Source organism: Carassius carassius, chromosome 1, assembly GCF_963082965.1.
Source record: "Carassius carassius chromosome 1, fCarCar2.1, whole genome shotgun sequence".
Taxonomy (NCBI): Eukaryota; Metazoa; Chordata; class Actinopteri; order Cypriniformes; family Cyprinidae; genus Carassius; species Carassius carassius.
In genome coordinates, this window is record NC_081755.1 from 36,889,983 (window position 1) to 36,907,703 (window position 17,721).

Genomic DNA, 17,721 nt, shown 5'->3' on the forward strand with positions numbered 1-17,721 from the left:
TGAAATATGCAATTATTACATATTTAAGCAGAGGCTGTGCTATGAGTAAAGTATATATATATATATATATATATATATATATATATATATACAGTACAGACCAAAAGTTTGGACACACCTTCTCATTCAAAGAGTTTTCTTTATTTTCATGACTATGAAAATTGTAGAGTCTCACTGAAGGCATCAAAACTATGAATTAACACATGTGGAATTATATATGGAATTATATACATAACAAAAAAGTGTGAAACAACTGAAAATATGTCATATTGTAGGTTCTTCAAAGTAGCCACCTTTTGCTTTGATTACTGCTTTGCACACTCTTGGCATTCTCTTGATGAGCTTCAAGAGTTAGTCACCTGAAATGGTCTTCCAACAGTCTTGAAGGAGTTCCCCGAGAGATGCTTAGCACTTGTTGGCCCTTTTGCCTTCAGCCTGCGGTCCAGCTCACCCCTAAACCATCTCGATTGGGTTCAGGTCCGGTGACTGTGGAGGCCAGGTCATCTTGCGCAGCACCCCATCACTCTCCTTCTTGGTCAAATAGCCCTTGATGCCTTCAGTGTGACTCTACAATTGCCATAGTCATGAAAATAAAGAAAATTCTTTGAATGCGAAGGTGTGTCAAAACTTTTGGTCTGTACTGTATATATATATATATATATATATATATATATATATATATATATATATATATATATATATATATATACAGTCATAAGAGTGTACAGACCAAAAGTTTGGAAACATTACTATTTTTAATGTTTTTGAAAGAAGTTTCTTCTGCTCATCAAGCCTGCATTTATTTGATCAAAAATATTTTGAATATACTTTAAAAAAATAATTTATTCCTGTGATGCAAAGCTGAATTTTCAGCATCATTACTCCAGCGTTCAGTGTCACATGTAACATCGAGTCTATCACATGATCATTTAGAAATCCTTCTAATATTCTGATTAATTATGAGTGTTGGAAACAGTTCTGCTGTCTAATATATTTGATGAATAAAAGGTTAAAAAGAACTGCATTTATTCAAAATAAAAAAAAAATCTAATAATATCTATTCTAATATATTTTCTTTACTATCACTTTTTATCAATTTAACACATCCTTGCTGAATAAAAGAATTGATTTTATTTAAAAAAAAGAAAGAAAAAAAATTACTGACCCCAAATTACTGACCAGTAGTGTATAGTTATTACAAAATATTTATATTTTAAAAACATAGCTTCTTCTTTTTTTTTTTTTTTTTTTAATTTATATTCATCAAAGTATCCTAAAAAAGTATCACATGTTCTGAAAAAATATTAAGCAGCAGAACTGTTTCCAACTTTGATAATGAATCATCATATTAGAATGATCCTAAAAATTCAGCTTTGCATCACAGAAATAAATGATAATTTAAAGTATAATAAATTTAAAAACAATTATTTTAAATTGTAATAATATATCACAATATTATATATTTTTTCTGTACTTTTGATCAAATAAATGCAGGCTTGATGAGCAGAAGAAACGTCTTTCCAAAGCATTAAAAATGGTAATGTTTCCAAACTTTTGGTCTGTACTGTACATATATATATTCTTTTTTTAATATCTTTTATTCAGACAGGACAGGATTCTGTATGTCGGGGCACTGACCATGAGACTATTGGAGCCAGCGTACTATAAGTAAAGATACGGCTAAAAGTTGTCAGATGTGTTCTCATAATTATTTTACATAGATTAGGGACACATTATTACAAATTTCTATTAATTAAATTCATAGCCTTATAATATATATAGAAGAAATTGAATAATAATAACAAGTTGCTTTATGTTTGCCAAATGTTTCCACTGTTGTAGCTATTGTAGCAGTTGAATCTTCTTTTTAAATTTAAACACGGGCCTACAGCTCATGACTGTTATTTAAGAAAACTTGACAGGTCATGTGATATTATGTAGATGTCATCAATTCTTAGAGATCATTCATTATTCAAGAGTTTGCATGTAATAATATGCTCACTGTTTCCATCATGCCTTTCTCATTCATTCATCTTTTTTCTTCTTTTTTGCCTTCTCATTCTTTTTTTCATTTCCAAATATGAAGGGCAGTGTAGCTGCATCTGATGTTCTAATAATGTATTATGTTGTTTATTTATCAAGGAGAAGAATATCTATCAATCCCAAACTTCTATGCATCATTCACATGGGGCCAGTGAGAATCTGGAGGTGGGCGACACTGTTCCTGTCAATCACCTATAGCATAAAGAGACCCTGATTCTTTTCCAGCACTGTTTTCTTCACTGTTGTTTAGTTATGTGTGCTTGGGCCTTGATTATTGGATCACACTGCTTCATATTTCATTACTGCTATAACTCAATCCCCTGATAAATGTGTTTAATAATGTTTTTAATCTAAGTCAGAGACAAATACACAGCGTCTCCCCTAACAAGAGAGATGTTTTTTCATTTGTGTTCAGTATTCCTCAGAGCCAGAAGAGTTGTCATTACAAGGAATTATAATGATTTTTTATATAATGCACAAACAGATATACTGGCCTGGTGGCCTTATGGCTGCCCATGTATTTTAGATTCCCCAAAGGAGCAAACAGAGAGAAGAAGAGGATGCAGTTTCAGATTTCTCTGCAGTGAATAACTGCACAATAACCAAAAATAAGCATGCTATTAGACTGGTGGGAATATTATGTTCATGTGTCTCCACTGTCCAGAGCTGTAAGTTACAGCTACTTATAAAAAAGACACAGAATGCCTTTCTGTTAGCATTAACATCATCAGACACAGCGCTTTCTGATTAGGTGGCCTTTTACACAATTCGTCAAAAGAGCACCAAGTGAGGTAGTTCAAATTTAGGAAAGGCTTTCTGTTAAACTAAGCATGATGATGTTACTGATGGCTTTAAGCACTTCAATCAGTTTGTTTAACCCTTTTCAAATAATCATCAATAGAAAGAGCATTAAAAATTAATTAATTAATTAATTTAGCTAAGGGTGCTATATGAAAATGAAGGAATAAATGTGAATTATTGAATTAATAATTGTGACTTTATTTATTGAAAATAAATGTAAATGTAATATTAGTAGTAGTATGTGCATTTCTAATAAGAATGAAAATAAATGTAAGAAAATCAGAGTAAAAGTAATAAGTCACAAATATTTATTAGAAGAGTAAAAGAGAGAAACAATTATTTTATTTTATTCTCTTATATTAAGACTCATGACTTTCAGATCTTTTGTTTTGACTTGCTTTGAGTTGATCCATTATAGGAATTAAATCTTGAATGAATGAATGAATGATTGAATGAATGAATGGCTATCGTTTGTTTCAGTGAATTGTGTATTTACGCATCTCAGTCAGCAGATGGCGCTGTTAGTTTGACGAACTGACTTCGGAATAGCGTTCAGTTTTGAAGGGAAATTATCATTTTAGTTTTGCCCTTAATTACACAAAAGACACTTTTAATTTTCCGCCTATATTAATACCAGCATGAAAATACAAAATAACGTGTCAGCTTTAACAGGACACCAATGTAGTCGACTGAAGGCTAGTGTATTGATTTCAACATTGAACTGGAAATCCAATCCAATCTTCTTCCCAATGCCGGGGAACACGCACACACACACACACACACACAGACACACACACACACACACACACACACCTTTTCCAGTGTATAAAATAGTATTTCGCTCACCCAAGCCCCCCTCCTCCCACCCACTCTCTCTTCTCTCTCTTATTCTCCTGTTCATATTATGTGCAGAGGAGCACAGAGAACCCGTGCATTTCACACGGACATCCAGAGAAGAAGAGAGACTAGTATAGAGATGCTACAGTAAACTGACATTATAGTAGCCACGCGTCTTCCTGACTGCATTTACAGTCCAGATTTACAAGAGGAAAAAAAGTTGGCAAGAGAGACCTTGCCCTGTCTCGCGACCGTTTTTCATCTGCTTTAGAAAGTGGAAAGGCACCAAAGCCATGCTACAGAGAAAGTAAGTTTCCTTTTTGTATTTTTAAGATAATAAACTCCCAAATGTGCTGAAGTCATGGCAGCGCTAAGGCGTAAATTTGGAGAGGACTACCATGTGGTGAACACGAACAGAGGCGCGTCTTTCCCGAGCGCGCCGGTCAAGAAGAAGCGCCAGCGTTTCGTGGACAAGAATGGACGCTGCAACGTCCAGCACGGGAATCTCGGCGGAGAGACCAGCCGCTATTTATCTGACCTGTTCACCACGTTGGTGGACTTGAAGTGGCGCTGGAACCTTCTCATTTTCATCCTCACCTACACCATCGCCTGGCTGGTCATGGCCTCGATGTGGTGGATCATCGCGTATATCAGAGGGGACTTGAATCATGGCCATGACGCTTCGTACACTCCGTGCGTCGCCAATGTTTACAACTTCCCGTCGGCGTTCCTCTTTTTCATTGAAACCGAGGCGACGATCGGCTACGGTTACCGCTATATAACTGAGAAGTGCCCTGAGGGCATCATCCTGTTTCTGTTCCAGTCTCTGCTGGGCTCCATAGTAGACGCGTTCCTCATCGGCTGTATGTTCATTAAGATGTCCCAGCCCAAGAAGCGCGCGGAGACGCTCATGTTCAGTCAGGACGCGGTGATCTCACAGCGAGACGGAAAACTCTGCTTAATGTTCCGCGTGGGCAATCTGAGGAACAGCCATATGGTGTCCGCGCAAATCAGGTGTAAACTCATAAAGGTGAAAACACACACACTGCACACACACAGCTCTGCTTGGCCTTTAGTTTATCTAATTATTACAACAAAAAGACTACAAATAAAACCATAACTAGTTTAGACTTCACTCTCTATTTTTAAAATAATTTTCTTTAAAATTTGACTGCAACAAAAATTATATTAAAAGCTGGCGGCAGCTGTTTTTCAGAACATTATGGGATTGTATTGAGGTGACTGTATTTCACAGTTTCAATTGTTCATTAAATTAGCTATATAATGTAAATTCCAACATATTTATATACGTATCCCAAAATTGACCCTCTAACGATGTTAACAACAATACTAGATAGCCAATATAAAGACAGCATAGCCTACCATTAATAACACACATGATACTAAAATAATGTAATCAACTAAACACCTAAAATGCCACATAAAATCCACATAAAATACTCAAATATAATACAGAACAAAGTGTAATTTAAAGGCTTGGAATTAAAATAATGTGCTTTACATTTTATATAAATATATAAAGAAAAATACAATATTTTACTGACTTACAGTAAAGTGACTTACAGTTAACCAATGAACAGGATTTTACTAATTTGTTGTAAAATTGCTTACATTTTTTTTAAACAGTATGGTTAAACAAATTGTTGCTTGTCTTTAAATCACCAAGCGGTTTAACAACTTTTCATTTACATTTACATTTACATTTTCATTCATTCATTCATTCATTCATTCATTCATTCATTCATTCATTCATTCATTCATTCAGTCGCAGGTTTTTATTATGTGCCAAGATGCAATATACTGAAATTACTATTCACTAAGTATTTAATGTTATTGTTGCTGTTAGTATATGTGCAGTTATGGTGCAGTTTATTTATTTTATTATTTTTATTTTATTTTACTTTAATACTCTTAAGCTATTAAGCATTGTTGTATCATTAAGTTTGATCTATTTACTATTATCGTTTTTTTAAGAGTTTTGTCTATTTTGGTATCTTTTTAAATATGTTATGTGATGTACAGCAGTACCCTTTTGATTGTCAGAAATGTAATGAGTTATAGTGGTGCTTCCCATAGCAAAGTTTGTCTATGAACAATAGTTAACATGAGTAAGTGGTGTGGTGGCACTGAACCATAAGCAGAATGTGCGTCCGTAGTGGAAATTCATATATTTATACCAAGCTAACAATATGTTCTTGTTTTTTAAATTGTGTAAAACATTGAACTTCAGAAATATCAGAAAGTAATTTTAATATCACAAAGTTATTATTTCCATTTCTTCTTACCAAGAAAAGAGGAGGCTGCTTACAAATATTTTAATCATATTTTGCAATGCTGGAATCAGTAATGTGTAGGAAAAACTAGTCTTGTCTCTTACTCACAGAAAGTTTAATACATTTTAAAAGAGTGGCATGATTAATTTCTTTCATATTGTCATTCTGTCATTTTTTTTATGCAAGTGTATGTATGCCAGTATTAATATTTATACATTTTAGGATTGAGCTGCATCTTAAAATGTCTTATTGCTGGAACAGTCTGGTGTTCGCTAACCCCTGAGTGTTCTTTAAGGGAACTGCATGGGGTTTGTGAGTTGATAAAAAGCTAATAATTATAAAAATATATATTTTTTAAATTTAAATAAAAAAGAGTAAAACAAAAACAATCAAAATAAAACTTAAAAATAACTAATTTCTATGTTTACCTGCATATCATGTGACCATTAACAGACATGTTAAATTATTAAAATAGTAACTTTTCATTTTATACTGAGTTTCTCTAGTCATAAGATCTGAATTTTTCCTCAGAAATGCGCTGTCATCTTTCACAGAAAGCATACCGAGCAAAGATTTTTCACAATATGTGACAATCAAGGGACCTATGAAATGTGATTTAGCAGAGAGTCAGTACAGCTGAGAATTTGAGGCGCGCGGGTGCCCCTTTCACAACTGATTACCAGTTACATGAAAAGGCTTGAAATTTTATTATTGTAATCTCGACATGGACAGCCATCATCACAGCTGAACAAGATGAGATTACAGTGACAAAAGGCTCAGATAAGAGAGTTTTACAGACGGCTTACTGTGCCAACATCTAACATCTGTCACTTGTAACAAGTGACATTTAAAACCGACCTGCTCGCTAATTGGAAGGCGGTTCCACATCAGCGACATTTCTCTCAGTTTTAGAGGGTTCGTTCCAAAATGCAAAGAGAAAAGACAATGTCTCTGGGTTTTGAGCCCATAAGCCTCTCTAAGACTCCTGCGGGAGCTGAGGTCACAGCCAGAAAGATGTCAGAAAATTTGCATTTGCACACTTGTGAAGGAGGATTTTTTTGTGGCTTACAGCCTCATGCAATAACTTTCAAAGCCTTAGAAAATGTAGCAGAATAATTTGCAGATGTGCACGTGAGAGCACTGCTAGAGCTGTACGAAATATATTCTGAGGGGGAGAGGAGTCGCTCTTGTCAATGGAAGCTTTTTTTTTAAGATGCTTACATAACAGCTCTAGTAGAACCATACTATGTGTTCTTACACTGTGCTTTGATGCTACTGTGCGAGTGAGTGAGTGAGTGAGTGAGTGAGTGAGTGAGTGTGTCTATCTGTCTGCTGTTCCATATCAGCTCAGTCAACAGAAAGGCTTAAAATGAAAGGAATAAGGCATGGAAGTTGACACAAGGACGACACACTCACATAATCGGATTTCTTCCTAGTAATTGATAAATAGGACTGTCAGTCAAAGGCTGCTGATAAGGTGAACAAAGAGGTCAGTGTAATAAAACTGAACTTTTATGGCCGATGTGCTTTGAAATTGTGTGATCATCTGAATCTATTCTATAAAATAATGTTAAAATAACTGATCTCAGCCTGCAGAACAATTATAGAGTTAAAAGCCGGTGAATATTCTTCAAAGATATGGATGGATGACCTTTCAGGCCCACTCCAAAAATCTTTCGGGGAGCTCACACTAATTATTTAGTGCCAAGTGAATGCTGTGATTGATTAAGAGGCTTTGGTCAATGGCATCTGGCTTAATGAAGCAGACTGTCAGTTTAAGCTATGCTGAAGTTTTTCTCTCAATGAAGAAAGAAGAACCAGGGGAATAGAGTATAAACAGGGAAGGCAGAGTAAGTTAGTGAGAGATAGTAAAAGATAGTTTGCCAGAATGTTATAAGGTTGGGACGGCATCAGGGAACACAAACAAAATTGACAGTGAAAGAAAGAGAATTGGACTTATTGGAAGTAAAAGGGGGTAAAATAAAGAAGCAGAAAACAGACTCAATAAAAAGAAGAGAGTGGTGAAATGTGAACATAAATTGGAAAGAAAACATTTCTCTCTCTCTCGCTCTCTCTCTCTCTCATATAACCCTAAATCTTATCTCATCAGTATTTTTTTCAATGTGCTTCAGGGCTATTAAGCAGCCAATAGTTTTTTTTATCTTTAAAGATCCCACAGCCACAGATGTGGAATATTAATACAAAAATAACTTCCATAGTTCTCAGAAAAATTGTAGAAATGAAGGGGTTACAGAACAACTATAATAAACAAAATATATAATATAATATATATATATATATATATATATATATATATATATATATATATATATATATATATATATATATATATATATATATATATATAATAGCACTAGCTGGATGTTCAGGGGCTTGCTTATACAATAACTATTGAAGGAGGCTACTTGACACTTAAGAGCACTTAACATGTACCTAATCTAATCTGCCATTGCTTTCTGTGTTTTAATCACATACAAACCAGCTCTCACTCTTTCTCTCTCTCTCCATCCTGCCAATTTTTTTGTTAAAGCCGGCATATCCAGTCCATTTAGATTCAGTCGCCCACACACGCTCACACACAGTCTCAGTCATTCCCAGTCACCTTTTGTCAGATCATGTCTCATCATGCCGGATAAACAAAGCAGAAACATCTCAATTGTGCTTTGATTATATTGATCATGCATTTATAACTTTTTAATTTATAACAACTGTGAGATGCACACTTACAGGGGCACACTTAAATGTTATAATTGAACATGAAGGTTTACAGTGGATCCAAGACATATGGTGTGGTGTTTTGTAAGAGCGTGTGTGTTTACATCATTCACTGAAGATGCAAATAACACACTGGAGACAGTCAAACCAGAAGGACCATCTCTCGGTTCATCTTACATTCTCTCTAATAGACAAATATAGAGACATTGCACTTACCCTAAAATTCCTTTTAAAGGGAGAGTCAGTTAAAAAAATTCTTAATGTCATTATTTACTCACTTTCATGTCACTGAAAACATCATGCTATGTTTTATATAAATTAATGACAGAATTACCTATCCCTGTAATATTTTTTGCTTGTTCTATTGCTAATTGCTCCTTCCATATCCTCTAATTTGAGAGAAGCATCGGCATATGAATTTTTCCCAACTTTCTGTTGTATCTTCTGTTTCAAACAAATGAAGAGGTATCTATAACCTTCCTCTCACCTAATTACAGTTCTGAGTCACTGTCTCTATTGTTTGTGAATTGATGAACAGAGAGAGGGTAGAGAGAAGACAAAAAAAGGACAGATGAAAAGAGCAGAAAGATGAAAGGAGACAAAGATCGTTATCATAAGGGACAAAAAAGAGAAAATACAAGGCATGAGTTGATAGAGAGTGGGAGACAGAGACAGAATTCAGCCTTGTGTTTTATGAAGAAAACAAAAGCATTCTAATGCAACATGGTAGAAATGAGGAGCAATAAATATCTCTCCGTCTTGTGTGAAGGTCTGGGATGAGTTGAGCAAGGAAACATGAGCAAGATGAGAGGAAATTTGACACTTGCCACAGTATGTACCACAATATGTATAGAGTAGAATATAATAGAATAGAAAAGAATAGAATAGAATTAAATTGAATAGAATTGAAAAGAATAGAATATTGAACACTTGATTATACCCCAAAATGTATATAACAGAATAGAATAGAATATTTGACACTTGAGAGTACAACAATATGCATAGAATATAGCAGAATAAAATAGAATTTAATAGAGGACACTTGAGAGTACCACAATAGAATAGAAAAGAATAGAGGACACTTGAGAGTACCACAATATTAATAGAATAGAATAGAATAGAATAGAATAGAATAGAATAGAATAGAATAGAACAGAATAGAATAGAATAACACTTAAGTGGAATGGACACTTAAGTGTACCACAATATGCATAGAAAACGATAGGATAGGATAGGATCATTAAATCAAATAGAATAGAGGAGAAGACAATTCAGAGTATCACAAGGCTATAATAGAGAATATATATATATAATATACAGTCTCCTCCACTATTATTGGCACCCTTGGTAAATATGAGCAAAGGTGGCTGTGAAGATAAATCTGCACCGTTTATTGTTTTGATCTTTCATTCAAAAAATTATTAACTTATTCAAAACTTATCATTGAAGTAAAACAATTGAAAGTGGTTGGAAAATCTCATTATGAAATAAATGCTTTCTCTAGTTCACGTTAGCCACAGTTATTGGCACCCAATTATTGCAACGTCCTTTTCCTAAGATAACAGCTCTGAGTTCCGATAATGCCTGAAGAGTTTGGAGAACACCTGATAAGAGATCAGAGACTATTCCTTCATCCAGAATCTCTCCAGATTTTTCAGATGCACAGCTCCATGTTGGTGCTTCTCTTCAGTTCAGTCCACTCATTTTCTACAGGGTTCAGTTCAGAGGAATGGGACGGCCATGGCAGAAGCTTCATTTTGTGCTCAGTGACCCATTTTTGTCTTGATTTTAATATTTGTTTTGGATTATTGTCCTTATGGATCCAACTACAGCCCATTATAAGATTTCTAACAGAGGCAGTCTGGTTTAGATTCTTAATCTTTTGCTATCTGATTGAATATGTGATGCAATGTATCATGTATCTGTTCCAGTCGTGTTTGACAAGTGAATATGCTGGAGTTTGTTTTTGGATGAGCAAGGAGAATATTTCTTGAACACCTCCTGAACAACATGTGGTGATGTAGGGGCTCTTTGATTATTATTTTATTTTATTTTTTAAGGCTTTCTGACCACAAGACGCAACTAATCTCTCAATAAATGCATCTCAATAAATTAGAATGTCATGGAAAAGTCATTTATTTCAGTAATTCAACTCAAATTGGGAAACTCAATGCGCACAGACTGAAGTAGTTTAAGTCTTTGGTTCTTTTATTTCACATGATTTTGGATAACATTTAACAAAAACCCTCCAATTCACTATCTCAACAAATTAGAATACTTCATATTTTTTGTGAATTGTTGGCCTTCTGGAAAGTATGTTCATTTACTATACATGTACTCAATATTTGACAGAGGCTCCTTTTGCTTTAATTACTGCCTCAATTCGGCGTGGCATGGAGGTGATCAGTTTGTGGCACTTCTGAGGTGGTATGGAAGCCCAGGTTTCTTTCACAGTGGCCTTCAGCTCATCTACATTTTTTGGTCTCTTGTTTCTCATTTTCCTCTTGAAAATAGCCCATAGATTCTTTCTGGGGTTCAGGTCTGGTGAGTTTGCTGGCCAGTCAAGCACACAAACACCATGGTCATTTAACCAACTTTTGGTGCTTTTGGCATTGTGGGCAGGTGCCAAATCCTGCTGGAAAATGAAATCAGCATCTTCAAAAAACTGGTCAGCAGAAGGAAGCATGAACTACTCCAAAATTTCTTGGTAAATGGGTGCAGCGACTTTGGTTTTCAAAAAACACAATGGACCAACATCAGCAAATGACATTGCACCCCAAATCATCACAGACTGTGGAAACTTAACACTGGACTTCAAGCAACTTGGGCTATGAGCTTCTCCACCCTTCCTCCAGACTCTAGGACCTTGGTTTCCAAATTAAATACAAACTTGCTCTAAATCTGAAAAGAGGACTTTGGACCACTGGGCAACAGTCCAGTTCTTCTTCTCCTTAGCCCAGGTAAGAAGCCTCTGTCAATGATTGTCTTCTGGACAACTGTCAGGCCAGCAGTCTTCCCCATTATTGTGTAGCCTACTGAACCAAACTGAGAGACCATTTTGAAGGCTCAGGAAACCTTTGCAGGAAACCTTTTGTTTTGAGTTGATTAGGTGATTGGCATGTCACCATATTCTAATTTATTGAGATGAAGTGAATTGGTTGGTTCTGTGCCGCTCCTGTCAGCTAAGAACAGGAAACAGAGGCTACAATTCGCACAGGCTCACCAAAATTTGACAATAGAAGATTGGAAAAAGTTGACTGGTCTAAAGAGTCTCGATTTATGCTGCGACATTCAGATGGTAGGGTCAGAATTTAGCGTAAAGAACATGAAAGTATGGATCCATCCTGCCTTGACTCAATGGTTCAGGCTGCTGGTGGTGGTGTAACGGTGTGGGGCATATTTTCTTGCCACACATTGGGCCCCTTAGTATCAACTGAGCATTGTTTTATACTCCACAGCCTACCTGAGTATTGTTGCTCACCATGTCCATCCCTTTTTGTGGACAAAAATTTATTTTGGATGCTTCAACAAATTCTAACTGATGCTCTGATGTCACATGGATTACCTAAGTGGCCACAGGCTCTGTGTGTCTCTGCTGTCTGTGAAGTGATTGTTGATTTTATGAGAATATAACCATTTTGCATTTTTGATGCCACAGGACAGATTGGCTCTTGCTGTTTTGAGGGCTGTTTTATCTCCTGATCTGAATGCTTAATCTCTGGTCTTTAGCAGCCCACAAACCTCTGCTGTCATCCATGGCTTTTGGTTTGCATGTGTGGTGATCACATCGTCAGTGCACTTTTTGATATAAGCGCTCACAGTTTCAGTTGTACTCCTGCAAGTCTGTGAGGTTGTTGTAGGTGGCTGCCTCTTTAAACATGTTCCACTCCGGCACTGAAAGCAGTCCTGTAATGTTGAGGTAGCATCATCTGGCCAAACTGTGATGAGTTTTTGAACCAGTCTGGCGAGTTTCAGAAGTGGTCTGTATGCTGGAACACTGTACACTTCACAAACATAAACTCCACCAGCAATGAACAGTGTTTTGTCACTTACCAGACAGTGCTTTGTCTCTGTCCGCTCAGTAGCAGGGAAGTCCGTGCAGCTGAGTAGCTGAGTCTGAGATGTTGTCGTTCAGCCATGTTTCAGTGGAAACAAACACACAACAATCCCTTGTCTCATGCTGTGAAGACCTTCTAAATTGAATAAAGTCCAGTTTATTTTCCAGAGAGCGAACGTTTGAGGGCATGAGTGATGGAATCGCTGGTCTAGTGGGGTTTGCCTCCACGTTTGCCTTGCTTCTGCCCCCTCTCACACCGCTGGCTTTGCCGTTATGTGCGAGTAGTGTCAGTAGGCGAGGCTGTGGTCTCGGGGTTCGGCTTCAGCAGCAGATAGAGGCCTCTTAGCTTCTCAGTAGTCACAGACGAAAGCTGGTGTTTGTATACACTGCTGATTTCCTAAAGGCTCTGTCGATCATAGATGTGTTTCTGATAGGGTTGGGCATCGAAAACCGGTTCCAACTTGGAACCGTTTTTTAAAAAACGATACCATTGGAATCGTTCAGAGAAAAAAAAGTCGATTCCGATCATCGGTTCCAAACGCGCAGGTTTTTGGCGCATAGTGGCCACCGTATCTCCGGATTCGGAAGTGCTGTCCCGCGCGCGCTTTATCTTTTGCAGACATCAGACATGGAACACGGTAAGCGGCGCTCAAAAGTGTGGCTTTATTTTACTTTAAAAAAACCTGGATCAGCACAGTGCAACACTTGCAGCAGACTTATTTCTTGCACGAGAGGATGCACTACTAATATGACGAAACACCTACGCCTGCATGGTATACAAACTGAGTGTAGCGTGTTTGACGTGCTGCGTAGGGCCACTGTCCCGTCCTCCTCGGGCAACACTTCACAATCGTCACAATCAGGTAAGGGATTGTAGTGTACACTAAATTGCTAATTGTGAACAACAACGTTGCTGAAATTATTTTTTCCCCTCGTAGGTGAATGTAGCATTAAGCAAATTGCCCACACTAGTAGCAGCAGTCCTGATATCATTGCTGCTAATGCTGAACCGATGCAGACTCCGTTCACATTAGCAGCAAAGCAGGGAAAAATGCCATCTGAGAAAATTGAAGAGTGCCACAGAAAAGTAACTGCATATGTGGTGAAAAGACTGCACCCCTTCTCAGATGTGGAATCCCCTACGTTCAGGTAAGTTAAGTTAACTGTTTATGTTAATCAATGATTTAAGATTTAACTTGACTGAGTTAACATTCACAACATTTATTAAACATTAATGTATTAACTAACATGAACTAACAATGAGTAATACATTTGTTACAGTATTTATTAATCTTTGTTAATGTTAGTTATTAGAAATAAAGCTGTTCATTGTTTGTTCATGTTAGTTCACAGTGCATTAATTCATGTTAATCAGATTTTAATAAAGTATTAGTAAATGTTGAAATTAACATTACAAAGATGAATAAATGCTGTATATATATCATATTGTTATGTGTTGTGTTCACAGGGATATGATCCATTCTATCAACCCCAAGTACACTCCCCCTACCAGAGACTATTTGGCAAACCAGTTAATCCCAGCTTGGTACAAGGTGGAAAAATCTAATGTAATCTCTGAGCTTGCTGATGTCCACTCTGTTGCCCTCACTTGTGACGCTTGGACTAGCATTGCTCAAGACCACTACCTAACTGTAACAGCACACTATTTAGTGGAGGGCAAAATGAAGCAAAAAGTGCTGCAAACAAAAGCTGTCTACACAGCCCAGACTGGACATGCTGTGGCAGAGGAGATCGGTGACGTCCTCAAAGAATATGGCATCTTTGACAAAGTAGTAGCTGCTACTGTGGATAATGCAGCAAATATGGACATAGCCATAAAAAGACTAGAGTTTGTGAAACTGGGCTGCTTTGCTCATACACTCAATCTTGCAGCACAGAGTCTCTACTCCCTGAGTGCAGTGACTCAGTGGACTGCAAAGATACGAGCCATCATCGTGTGGATGAAGAGGTCCTCAATGGCAAAGGTTGTTCTGAGAGAGAAGCAAGATCTTCTAGGTAAGAATCACTGAATGTTTCATTTGACCACTATGGACACTATATAATTAAAATGCCTTTTTTAATAGCATAAATTTTGCATGCATTTATTTTTTTTAAATAGTACAATGTCTAAATGTACAAAAAAACACACACATAAAACAATCATGTTGTATGATGTTATATTATATATAATATCATTTGTTTATCTGTATTTGTGATTTTTATTGTTTGTGTCAGAGCTGCCACAACACACACTCACACTGGATGTGAGAACTCGATGGAACTCTCTCTACCTTATGATGGAGAGATTCCTAGAGCAATACCCTGCAATTCAAGCAGCCAGCTTGGACCAACGGCTGAGAAAGAATATGGAGAGGGACAGGTAGAGCTAGATAGGAGAGAGGAAAATCTGGGTATCCTATTCCTACTGAACATATATATACAGTACAGCACTAATACACTAGATGAACAAAACACTAAGCAGCTTAAGATTCAGTCAACTTCAAGGGAGAGTCCAATGCTAGATAATTAAAAATGATCTAACAAGCAAGAAAAGCTTTCATTTTATATTATAAAATGTATCCTAATTGTCACACACAGACTTTCCAGGCTGTGTGATGAAGACTTCAGGAAGGCAGAGGACTTCATCAACTTGATGAGAGTTCTTTACACTTCCACACTTTGTGTATCAACTGAGAAGAACCCTACATGTGGACAGATCCTGCCAATTATTAAAAAGCTTGAGATGCACTTTACTGTGGTTGAGGAGGACACAGTATTTGTATCTAATCTCATGAAGCAAGTTTGGGCAAACTTGTCCAAGCGATATCAGGTAACTTTCATTCAAGAACTATACATTAAATAATTATATTCCTGTGACTTAATTGTATATTTAAATACAAAAAATATATATTTTTCAGAGTGAGGACATCAGGAACTTTCTTGAAGTGGCAACAGCATTAGACCCACGCTTCAAAAGAAAAATTGATGGTGATGATGAAGACGCTGTCTGGGACCGAATCAAGAGAGACATGATGACAGAATCTGAGCACGAGCAGGTTATATAATGACATTGAAGCTCAATCATTTAATGTCTCCAATTTAGTTATTAAAATGTTTGTTCTATAAATGCCAATTATGTTATTTGCAGTCAACAGAGGTCGATTGTGGGGAAAGCAGTGATGAGAAAAGGCATGAGAGTGATGAAGAGGAAGATGAGAATGTAAGCACAGAAATGCTGAAATTATATTTAGGATCTTAGCCTCTGTCTGCCTTTAGTAGATGTTTTTCTTTTAGCGAATAAGCCTATTCTTTGTTTTTGCAGCAACAACCTCCAAGCAAACATCCAAGAAAGTCTCCATTGGAGGAGCTTTTTGCCGATGAGGATGCAGAAAATATGTCATCAAAGCGGAGGACCATGTCTATCCAGGACCAAGCAGAGAAGGAGATGCAGATGTATAAGGAGACACCACCAACCTTTATGTCGGATGACCCTGCTGCCTGGTGGTGGAACCAGCGCATGACTTATCGTTTAATGGCAAAAATAGCTTTTTCGTATTTGTGTGTTCAGGCCTCCTCAACACCTAGTGAACGGGTGTTTTCAACTGCCGGTGACACAATCTGTGCTGAACGTTCACGGATACTGCCTGAGAAGGCAGACATGCTGATATTTCTTAACAAGAATTGTTTTTAATGTATTATTGAGCTATTTTATGCATGTTCAGAGTGTCCAGACCAGCGTGCAAGTTCTGCATATACAAACCTTTTTTTCTTTATAAATCATATATTAATATTTTCTGGTGAAGAGGCATTCCATAATTTTCTCCCACATGGGCTGCAGAATATTGAATATAAATAAAAAAATTCTCTGTGAATTGAGCCTGTGCCATGTTTGACTATACCCCTCAAAGAATCGGAATCGAGAATCAAAAAGAACCGGAATCGAAAGTCGAATCGTTCAAATCAAAACGATGCCCAACCCTAGTTTCTGAGTGTTTATCTGATAATTTCGCGATAAGGTGAAACTAACAGACATAAAAACACAGTTTTTGGGACCTGGAGCAGCCGCTGTGTCCAACAGCGCCACCATCCTGGAGTTGATACACAAATTCATTCTCACATTTTATGAGTTCTAAATTAAATTTATTTAGGGATGATAGAAACCCATTCACATTGTACGACTGAATATTCTTGTCTAAACTCACACACAATGATCGTAATGATAACAAAGTGCTGTTTGTGTAAGCAACCTCATAAAAGCTGAAGAGAAACCCACTCCCACTGCACTTCAGCTGGATCTGTTTGATCTCATTTAGCGTGTTTTACAGCGAGAACAGATGTTTTCTGTTGTGGACACAGTCACATGTGTGCTGTGATGAATGAGTTAATTGCTGATAATTCGATTACAGGGACAGGTTTTGACTCAGGTTGACTGTGTGGGTGTGTAGTGTGTAAAGGTCTTTGTGTGCCGATCTTTTGTGAGCATAAAGGTCTGTTTTAAATTAGTTTGTGTGTGTTTATGCTTGGCAATATGTTTGACATGAATGAAAAGGTTTAGAATTGCTTATAAGGTTCATGAACATAACCTCAAATCACTTGAGTGTATGTTCATAGGACACGGGCATGCTGGGAGATATTTATGCCTTTGTATGAATATGTATGCTTTGGTGTGTTGTGTATGTGTGTGTTGCATGGCTGGCAGTGATGCGTGAAATGTGAGGTGGACAGCATGTCATTTGTCTTGTCACTGACAGGCGTTGCCGACATGTGACCCAGCAGTGATACAGATAGATGAGTTTATTACGGAGACACACAGGGGTTATACGTGTATGACCTTCAGCAGTATAAGATACCCACTAAGAGGTGCACATTACATTGTCTGTATAATGCATGTGCATTTTATTGGGTAGTTCTACAGAGAAGAAGAGAGAGAGAAAAAGAATGCAGAAGCCAATT

General features: G+C 36.9%; 1 protein-coding gene across 1 annotated transcript in view; it reads left to right on the forward strand.

The window, feature by feature from the left end:
* The first annotated feature begins 3,751 nt into the window (after nt 1-3,751).
* Nucleotides 3,752-17,721, forward strand: part of LOC132149080 (G protein-activated inward rectifier potassium channel 1-like) — a 31,923-nt gene continuing 17,953 nt past the window's right edge. The window contains exon 1 of the mRNA XM_059558006.1: nt 3,752-4,711. Coding sequence (XP_059413989.1) covers nt 4,043-4,711 — 669 coding nt within the window. The 5' untranslated portion in view covers nt 3,752-4,042. The remainder of the gene's footprint in view (nt 4,712-17,721) is intronic.